The sequence below is a fragment of the Nanorana parkeri genome, unplaced genomic scaffold, assembly GCF_000935625.1.
Source record: "Nanorana parkeri isolate BGI_ZX_2015 unplaced genomic scaffold, ASM93562v1 scaffold983, whole genome shotgun sequence".
In the NCBI taxonomy this organism is placed as follows: domain Eukaryota; kingdom Metazoa; phylum Chordata; class Amphibia; order Anura; family Dicroglossidae; genus Nanorana; species Nanorana parkeri.
In genome coordinates, this window is record NW_017307251.1 from 119,925 (window position 1) to 130,681 (window position 10,757).

Consider the following 10,757-nt stretch of genomic DNA (forward strand, 5'->3'; position numbering starts at 1 on the left):
CCCCCCCCGCTTATAGCTCATTAAAACAATGCTTTATTGCTCCACAGAAGTGATGAAATTGAAAGCTTCATGTATACCTGCATGCCTTTATTATGCCATAGATTAAAGCAAAGATAGATATGAAGGACATACATTATTGCTTATTCTAAAGGTATGCTAAGATGGTCTGAACATATTTGTAGGTACCCTTAGAAAATATTATAAAAATCTGGATCCTCACTTAGATTCTGAACAGTCTTCTGTCATTAGTATCACATGTCTTCCATCTTTTAAACAGGTAGTCCTCTTATTTAAATGAAGAAAAATATCCCTATCCCTTCCTATCATCAATAGGGATGAGCCGAACACCCCCGTGTTTGGTTCGTAATCGAACATTCGAATGGCCGGAATGTTCGAATACGAACTTAAACTCAATGCAAGTGTATGGGGGTTGAATGTTCGACCCCCATACATCTGCCGGTACATGTAGTAAAACTGTGGCTGCAGCAGCCTGTGTCCCTTCAAATTCCTGCTGCTCTCCGCGCCTGTGTTGGGGGAGACAGCGGGGACACAGACCGCTGCATGCCTTTGCTGTCCCCGTTACCTCCGCTGCTGTCCCGGCCTCCAATCCCCTGGTCCGTCCGCTGCTGTCCCGGCATCCGGTCCCCTGGTCCGTCGCCTTCGTCTAGGATCCGGTCCGGCTGTGGCTCCTCTGACCTACCCCCCTGCCTGCTTCCTCTTCATTGCAGGCTGGGAGCCATACCGATCCTGCTATTGGATATTGTAAAATGCAATAGCCAAAAGCAAGCTTGCTATTGCACCCGCCCACTGCCTGCTGTTAATCAGCATGGGGTGGACATGCCATTAAATAAAGTCAAATCTGTAAATCTGTAAAACAAATCCCTCCCTGACTACCATTTGATTTATGATTGGAGGGTCCTTCACCCCAAGCAGCAAGACTATTCTATTCTGCTTCTCATTGTTTACATAATTACTTAGACTACATTTTCATGAGTCACTACCTCTTAGAGTGACCTGCATGTTCTATTGACCTATTGATTATTCCATGATCTGGTCTGGCCACTCCACAGTAATGCTTACCCTAACAGTTCTCAATGCTCCCCATTGAGTGTGGACCTGGCACTTCAATGACTCTCTGATCTCAGGCAGTATCTGCCACCAGGCCACATTGGACACCATTCAAAAGTTCTATTTTAACCATACAGATGAGCCTATCCCCTAGCCTACAGTAGGAGGCTTATGGGGTACTCTGATACAGAAAGGCTCTGGGATAAAAATGGATTGATCGAAAAACTCTTTTGGAAACTTGACAGAACCTACCCACCGTGGAAACCAGTCACTAGTAATAAACATTCTCCTTTCCATAATACCGGAAATCTCAGCTATGAGATCTAAACTGCTTAGCCTCTAAGCTCCATCTACCACTTGATTCTCAGACAAGATTACGCAACAGAGATACAAATTTAGTAGCAAATGCAGGAAGCCCATGGCACAAGCCCTCCAGCAAAGAAACAGCCAAACTTCTCTGATCATTTAGTGATTACTATTCTGCTTTATTTCACCTCTTACATCAATCAATGCCAACAAACCTAATAAACCTCCATGGAATCTAGAACAACGTCAAATATACTACATGGCTGAAACACCACTCCCTATTAAAGACTGTTGTGTAACGCAGGGACGTAGGAAGGGCGAGGCAAGTGGTAAGGAGGGAGAGAACCACTCGGCCAGGATCTGACAGCTGCAGCTCTCTCTTTTACCACTAAGCCATCCTAAAGTGACAGCGCTCCCTCCTCCGCTGCTGAAATCAGCCGTACCAGCCTGAAGTGAATAGCCAAACAGTGTTCGGCTCACTTCACTTGGGGTCGGTTGTTCACTCGGCTGCCCTCGGCAGCTTAGTGAATAGACCCGTATGACTGCCTAGTATAAACAAAATCGACCAAGACGTATTGTATTGAGGCTGTCAAAGCTGATTTCCGTCTTAGATTGTGAGGTGTCTGGCTGTCTCTGGCTTTAGTATTCTTTGTAACTGATTTAGGAAACCGGTCAAGCCTATTAAATTAAAAAGAAGTCAGCAATCCTCAACTGCATCCGTGTTTCGGGGTCAGTGCCTCAAAATGGATCAGCATGACAAACAGTCAGCTAGCTTCAATATTTAGTCAAGCACGTTTCTCTCATTGTTCCTATGGGACCTCCACATAAAAAAAGAGTAAACCAGCTCCCCCTGCAATACTCACCTTCAATCCACAGCTGTCCTAGGCATATTTTTTCTTCATTACAAGATGTACTCATTCTTTGTGATTAATTAATGCCCAGTATCACTCAACCTGGAAGTCCTAGGTAAGACTGTCAATTCAGGTTGTAAAAGCCTCACCACCTGTACTCACAGTGCATTGATGCAGAGAGCTATATTGATGTCATCATGTCAGTGACACTGTCTGCATCATCGAGGGCTGCCCACTCCTGGGAGAAAACTCAGAAGGAAAATTTACCAACATGTCAAATGACCAGTTACCTGACATTAAAATAAAGGTAAGTAATGGACAAAAACATAAAATATCACTGTGGGCCCTTAATAAGAACAGGGGAGAGCTACTGTTTCCAGGGTTGCTTGAGGGGGCCCACATATGGGCTTTGATACATTTTTAGTAATCACTTACCTGTGTATATTGATAAAGACTGAGTACCTGGGCCATTGCATGAGTTGTATGGAAACGTGAGTCACCGATAAACCCAGCCACTTCCCTGTTCCCCTTACAAGAATAATTGGGAGCCTCCATGTTTTCTCCAGACAATATCTGTAAGACATATCCCAAAGCTAGTTTTGGATCTCCACAGGTATTAAAGATATGATAACCCAGAGTAACATTGGGTAGAAGATTGGGGTCTTTATTAATCTCATCAACAGCAAATATCAACGCCAAAATGCTTCTGTATTCCTCAATGTTAATACTATAGGGAAGTAATATATATAAGAAAATATAAAACATCAACTACATTTCAATGTGAATTGCAAAAAAAAACAACTAATGAGAACTGATCACAGGTATTAGGTTTGGATGCAGAGGATTTGGCACACTGTACTCAGGAGTATAGAGTTTTCTGGATCATATCTGCATTGCTTATGCTATAATAATCCAGAGTGTGTTGTGCTAATCCCTTTTGAAGTGATAGGATGGTAAAGGTTAGTTCTATGTAAACTTTACCAGTAAGGTATGGGATTAAGGTGTTAGCAATAGAGGTTTGAGAGTGGGAGATTTGCAATATTAGGTATAGGAGTTAAAGTGACACTAAACTCAGGAGTTAAATCTTAAAAATACATTCAGGTACCTTAACTATTAACAAAAATGTCCATGTGTGTATCACTGGGCTGCAGATCCTCAAATCATCTCTGAATTGGTGCTGACACTGTCCTTCCTATTGGAGGGTGGCTACCTTAGGCCCCCATGGTCACAGTGTGTGTTGTAAAGTAGTCACCGCTCCAAGCTCGCTTCTGTGATGAACTACAATCTAATACAAATTAGTAAATTATACATGAGATTGTATCCATTGTGTCCATCATGGGAGTGAGCTTGGAGCGGTGACTATTTTGCAACACACACAGAGACCATGGGGAACAAAAGTAGCCCCCCTCCAGAAGAAAGGACAGTGTCAGCACCAATTCAAAGATGATTTGAGGATCTACAGCCGAGTGATACACAAATAAGAGACATTTTTGCTAATAATTATGGTACTTGAATGTTTTTTTAAGGTTTAACTCCTCAGTTTAGTGTCACTTTAGCATTCAGTTGATTTTTTTAAAGATCATTTTTGGGGGTTTCAGTTAGCTTGAGGGTCAAGGATTAGGTGATGATAAGTGTATATTAGAAAATTATGATTAAACTTTCAGGACCGGAAAGCAGAAATGGTGTTTTATCCTAAGGTTTTTTTTTTTTTTAAGTGTACATTTCCCTGGCACTAGGGCCCCATTTACACTAAGCGACACTTACCTCGAGCGGATTTCCGCATGGCTGGATAGCGCGACTGTTCCGGCGATGATGGCGCGACCTTCACCGTCTTGCTGCATGCAAAAATAGAAAAATCGAACGACATCAGCGGCACAAGTGACGCGCGACAGGTGACATGGAGCTGTACAATAGAACAGTTCCATTAAAAATCATTGGACAGCGGCTTCTCGCGATATCGTGAGGCAAATATGCGCGATATCGCGGCAGAAATTGCACGATTAAACGCCCAGTGTGAATGGGCACTAATAGTTCCTATACCCAAAAACTTACACCCAACAGTGTACACAATCTAACATGGATATAATTCCAAGTTCCCTTCTACATATAGCTGCATGTACTATTCACTAAAAACCTTTGCTTAGCGGGTGGTCTATTCTATAGATGTACATTTGTGAAAGCCCTCACTGAGACTGGTTTAATATGCATATGAATGAATGTATGAATATTTACAACTAGCCAATCCTTGTTGTTGTCTTTGAATACCCAATCAATTGCAGATGCTTTTTACATGAATATATACTTGAACTGAATATCTACACAGTGAAGATTTCCAACTCCTTTAGTAAATCAGACCTAATGTCTTTAGCTTTAAAATTTTAAGGATGGATTGGAAGTTTTTATTTTTTCTTTAGTTTTTTGCGCGAATTGTTGATAATGTGATGTGATACATTTATCGAAATTGAGGAAAAATATTACTAATTAATTATTCTTTAAAAAGATTATAAAAGCTTCTGTTTAAAGTATTAAAGTATATTAGGTAAACCCTGACAATAAACTCACTGTGCTCCATTTTGGTATTTTGAAAATACCATTAACATTTTTTTGTTTTATATATGTATTAATGTTTCTGTTATATGTACAGTAAACTCTCAGTTATCCGGTATTCAACTAACCAGAACTCTCATCCAACCAGAAAAAAAATCTCTTGTGTATTCACTGTTTTGCTGATCTGCGGCATGTATTATCCTGGAAATGATTGTATGTCTATTTGTCTTTATTTGCTTTTGAATACTGCATTTCAATATTAATATGAAGTCCGTACAGAGTCTATGGTATGGTATAGCATTGGGTATGGCATTAGTTAGACCTATTTTTAATAGTAACTCTCAAGCAACCAGAAACTACATTTAGCCGGAATCTACCAATCCCTGTGGATGCCGGATAACGGGGAGTTTACTGTATATGTTATCTATTCGATAAGTGCAAAAAAAAATCAGCTGATACTGTAAGAAGAAATCCTAAGTCTTTCCTCTAGGACAGATCACTGTAAAGGGGCTGAGAAAATCCTGGAATCAGCCATCTTGCCTGCTGTAACAAAACATCTTAAAGGTAAGAATGTTTTAAAAGTTATTTTTCAGTATGTGGTGTGAATGTGAACACATAACAAACATATAGAGGGGTTTCCTCAAATTTGACTGCAAAAGCAGAAAAACACTTTAAGGATTGATACGAATATGTTACTTTACATTGGGTTTAGATGTATGGTTTCAGTATACAGAAAAAGTAACAAACAATATGTAAATAATATGTCATTTCATATTTGCCCTGCTTGTGAGAGAGTGCTTAAATCTCTAAATGAAACAAGATATGAATTAAGAACCAGGGTGAGAAAAGTGGGATTCAAAACTTTTATGGCTTTATTAAAGTGACATTATAGTCAAAAAAATGTTTCCCTCCCCCCCATGTTAATGTTAGCACTTACCTTAAATGATGTCTCTTATTCCGGTCTTCTTCTTCTTTTCTGATGTCCCTCCAGCGCTGACTGCTCTGCCCCTCCAATCCAGCGCTGACTGCTCTGCCCCTCCGATCCAGCGCTGACTGCTCTGCCCCTCCAATCCAGCGCTGACTGCTCTGCCCCTCCAATCCAGCGCTGACTGCTCTGCCCCTCCAATCCAGCGCTGACTGCTCTGCCCCTCCGATCCAGCGCTGACTGCTCTGCCCCTCCAATCCAGTGCTGACTGCTCTGCCCCTCCGTGTCTGCATGTGGGTGCACACGTCCATAGACTTACCTTGCGTCTCTGCTCGTCTCCCGACCGAGAATCGGAACTGCGCATGCGCCCGCCCCAAGATCCTTTGCGGCCGCATGAACAGTTCCTGATTTTCGGCGCGGGAACGCGCAGCGATAACGAGGTAAGTTTAAACCTCTGTTAAAGCGTTTAAAAAGAAAAAACTTTTTGCCTATATCTACTGCTTGCTGGCAGTAGATATAGGCAAAAAAACCCGGAGGTTCTAAAACCCCTTTAAGACACTCATTTTAAGAAATGGTCACCTATATATTCGGTCTGTGCCAACAGATAAAGAAAGGTATGTTCATTGACTTGCCTGTCTTTACTCGTCTTACAATTTTCAAAGACATGTACTTACAATGTACACAGACTGCATAGTATTGATTTCCCATCAAGAGTTTTGTGCTCTGTTGTTCTGGAGTGAGCGGAGACTAGACCTCCGATAATGACGTCTCCCTCTTGGTAATACTCATACTCAAAGACAGGCTTTTTGGCAGAAAGTCTACAAAGTGAAGCTGAACTCTGGGTCATCAATACTCCCAAATATGTGATTTGGAGAAAAGTCATCAGGTAAGAGGCAGAGAGGACAGAAGACCAATTCATGCTGTATTGCAGTCTCACACAGTATAATCACCGGCAGCTCTTCTTATCCCTAATACAGGACACACAATCACCTGCTCCTTATATACAAAACATCAGACTATTTTAGCCTCAGATCTCCAATGAACTGATAAAAATGGTTGCAGGTTAGCTTCAGAAATAAATTCTCTGCTCATTAATTTAAGAGAAATTGTTCTAAAAACACTTTTTTTTGTGCTTAGGATATTTCAAATCCAATATTGAAATCACACTAAAGACCAACTGATGTGTCAAACTGTGATAAATAATGTGATTACTGTTAGGTAAGCAGGAGCACCGCTCTACCCACAACCTATAAATCCAATTAGGGATGAGCACAGGTTCGGACTCGGTCTGAAACTGAAACCAGAAGGAGAACCTCTTCAATATAAAAGAAATCTACATGCATGCTGCCCAATCAACTCCGGGCAGAGAATTCCTGTGCTGTCAACAGCAATCGCATGTCAATGCAATTAATTTGTATTGTTATGGAATGCCATAGGTAATATGTGTTATGCTGCCATCTTGTGGTTACTCTGTTTATCGTTCCCCCTTTCCTGTAGTGCCTCCCCCTTTAAATGATCTAAATCAGTGGTTCTCAACTCGAGGGCCGCCTGAGACTGAATAGAGAGGGAATTTGTGGTTCAGCCCGTGGAACCTCATGTCAAACTGTCCCCTCTCTCCCGGCCTCCCCCAGGCTCTCCGATAAAGTGGTATGGCCCGGGAGAGAGGGGACTATTTCCTCACTTTCGGCCGGTGCATTAATATCAGGAGCCACGGCTCCCGACAATTAAGTTATAGTTCCGGCCTGCACTGGAGAGTACAGCAGATATCAATCCGCCGCTGTATCTACTGTACTCTCCAGTCCAGATAGTTCAGTCGGCTGGAATCAGAGAAAGGTAGGCAGGCAGATAGGGAGATGTGCACTGTGGCAGGATCCATTACCTTAAAGGGTTATTCACTATGGAGCCAAATGATATTGCCGTAGCTTCCGCATGATTCTTCGGCTCTCTTTGGTCGATTCTGTCCTTCGGTTCAGTCAAACCAAAGGGCTGCTGTACAGGCTATTCACAATAGACCATACAGCAGCCGAGCCGAAGGCATATGCTTTGGCCCGACTGAGCCTAAGTGACAGTTGAAGTGTGGAGAAAGGTCGGCTGAAGCCCACTGATCTCTATGCAAATGACAACAGGGCGGAGCCAGCTGTGATCTCACGACTCACTCGGCCCCGTTTGAAATGACAGATCAGCATTCCCAAATGACCTGGGGATGCTGATCTGTTATTAAACAATAACAACTGGGCAGAGCTGGCCGTGGTGGCACGGCCAGCTCCGCCCAGTTTTTATTCATTGGCCAGGACCTGCTAGAAGACTCTGGCAGGTGCCGGCCAATAGGAAACAGTTGGGTCACTGCTCAGTGGCATTAAGCTATTTACTTACTGCCGTTTGGCCCCTATGAGAATACGGCAGCGAGTAAGCTGCCGGAGCTTTGGCTCAGCCGATCCAGATGTTAGATCAGCTGAGTAGAAGTCCCTCTACACTTCAGCTCAGCCAAAGGAAGCTGATGTAAGGCTGATTTCAGCTGATGATGTATTGCTGAAATCAGCCGTACTGAGCCGGAGTGAATACCTGAACCTCGTTCGGCTCTGTTTTACTTCGGCTCGATTATTCACTCGGCTGTATAACACACATATGTTTTTACTTGGATTTCAAGTAATTGCTCAGCAATTTCAGCCTACCCATTCTCCTACTGCAGGCTTTCTTGAAAGAGACCCTGTCACTAGACCTCACTTTCTAAATGAAAGGATAATGAGGATAGGATAATAAGCACTTGCATGTTTTTCTCCATGCTGTGACTTGCGTAATATAAGTTTAAATCTGACCATTTCCTGGAAGTGTCAACTCCTCTCTTTTTGGCACCAGACAGCAGGAAGCTGCACAGCTTTGTTAGCAAATGTTAGGATTTCAGGGCCCGGTCACACCATCAAGAGTGTGTTCCAATGCGTTTAGCCTCTGGAAGGCTGCCGGCTCCCTTTTTTTTGGGGTGGGAGGGTGCGTGGCGTTGCATTGAACTCAATGGCACCGCAGCCACGCCCCCCGCCTGAGGTGTGATCGCTGGCACCCGAACGTGTGGCACATTAGTGCCTGCATTCTGGTCCAGTGGGATCTGCAAAAAATAGTGTGCAGCAGTTTTTGCAGATCGCACTGGAACGGAACGCAGGCACTAATGTGCCACACGCTCGGGTGCCGGCGATTGCACCAACTGATGGTGTGACAGGGCCATCAGGCAAGATCAGAAATTTGTTCACCCAATAAGTAATTAAACAGAAGTTACAAAAATGTAAATAAGGCCTGATATGGATGTTATGTGCAGAGTAGAGGAGGTGTCACTGTTGGCATTATTCATTGCTCTGCTGTGTGTAAGCTCCTACTATCAGCCTCTCTGTCCTGTCATCAGATAAATGGCTGTTCAGTGAGCCGCAAACATAGATAAATGATAGCAGAAGGATACTACAGAGCATTATGTGAATAGAGTCTGCCTGGGGCTGCTGATGTCACATCCATAATATCAGCCATGTTCAATATCATACGCAAAACACCACTTTACAGGGAGATTACAATTATATAAAATTTAAAAGGTTTTTAAGTTATTTCAAATGATGATGAAATCACTTACAATGGATGCTGCTCCTTGATGTTTAAAAGTGTTAGTTTCCTGCAGAATCAGCTGGTCCCCTGAGCACTGGTCCTGACTTCCTGTTTTAGAGTGACTACTTTCCCAAGAAGAGTCCTATGCAGTCACTAGTGATGTGTATGCTAGTAAACTGGTGTGTCTCCACAAACACAGATACACAGCAAATCAAGCTAATTCCCTCACCCCTGGTCCCCTTCCCTTCTCCAAGCTAGTAGATAAACAGTTGCTGGAGACTGCTATGTTCTTTGCGATCTTGTATTGGACATTAGGGATGGTCTCGATGTTCGAGTCAAAGAACAGTTTGACTCGAACAATCGGCAGTTTGTGTGCCCGGCGAACACACAAACTATTAGGGTGTGTCCGGCGGGCTATTCACCTGCCGAGCACCTCACAAGGTGCCTTGTGATGCTCTGGTGCAAGACTATACCAAATCACAGCACAATGCACTGTGAGAGCCATGATTGGGCAAAGTAATGATGACCTGTCAGGTGCCAGACAAATTTAAATAGTTGGGCAGAGCTAGATAGCTGTCACCGCTAGCTCTGCCCAATTGTTTATATTTTGCTGCCATCTGTCAGAAGGCCATTCTGTGGCAGGATTTCGCCTCGAGCGGACGGGTCGGCTGGCATCTGTTTTGTTAAGAAAAATATTTCTATTTATTAATTTATTTTTATTTTGTCAAGTTGTCATCATCGTGGACAATGCTGGATGTTGATGAGTCCTTTTTTTTTTAACAATAAGGACTTGTCAAAAGCCTTTGTTGTGTTTTTATTTCAAATAAAGGATTTTTTTCTAAAAGTCTGAACTTTTTATAATTTTTTTTAACCTTTTAGTGAATGGGTAGGAGTACCCCTATAAGGAAACAAAAAATTGGAGACGGAAGCGCCACTACCTGGCGCAATAAATGTGGTAGAGCAGGGTGTAAGCGTTGGTGATTTACTCACCTGAGGCTGGGTGAGCATTCGCTTGTACCCATCAGATTGCGGTGACGTGGATGGAGTGGTGGTGGGGGTGATCCCTCTTCTCCAGGGTGGCGTAGCGATTGGACCCAATCAGGCAGATGGAGACACAAGAAAGCGAGGGGGTGAGGTATGCAGTGGTGGGTGAAGAAGAGGTGGGCTTCTGTAACTCACCGTGAGGATATTGAAGGGCGACTCTCAGCGATGACGGTGCGGCCACGGATATGCCTGGGCGGCCACGGATATGCCTGGGATGGAGGCACGGATATGCCTCCATCACTCGCCAATCCCCCCATCCAGGACAACACGTCGCTCCACCTCTTCACAGCACCTGCCATCAGAGGACACCTGTGCCAGAGGTCCTGAGGATCTTCCCACGGCCCACCGCCCAGGCATACCCCTCTTCCCCCCCCCTGCGTCTACACCCACCACACCACAAGTGATAACCGGTGTACCCACCAAGTACTGCCTCT

At 43.6% G+C, this 10,757-nt stretch overlaps 1 protein-coding gene across 1 annotated transcript in view; it reads right to left on the reverse strand.

Moving 5' to 3' along the window:
• Positions 1-10,757, reverse strand: part of LOC108795572 (vomeronasal type-2 receptor 26-like) — a 32,227-nt gene that overhangs the window by 9,246 nt on the left and 12,224 nt on the right. Inside the window, exons 3-5 of the mRNA XM_018566848.1 lie at positions 10,459-10,615; positions 6,372-6,515; positions 2,661-2,952 (exon numbers count right to left, since the gene is read on the reverse strand). Coding sequence (XP_018422350.1) covers positions 2,661-2,952; positions 6,372-6,515; positions 10,459-10,615 — 593 coding nt within the window. The remainder of the gene's footprint in view (positions 1-2,660; positions 2,953-6,371; positions 6,516-10,458; positions 10,616-10,757) is intronic.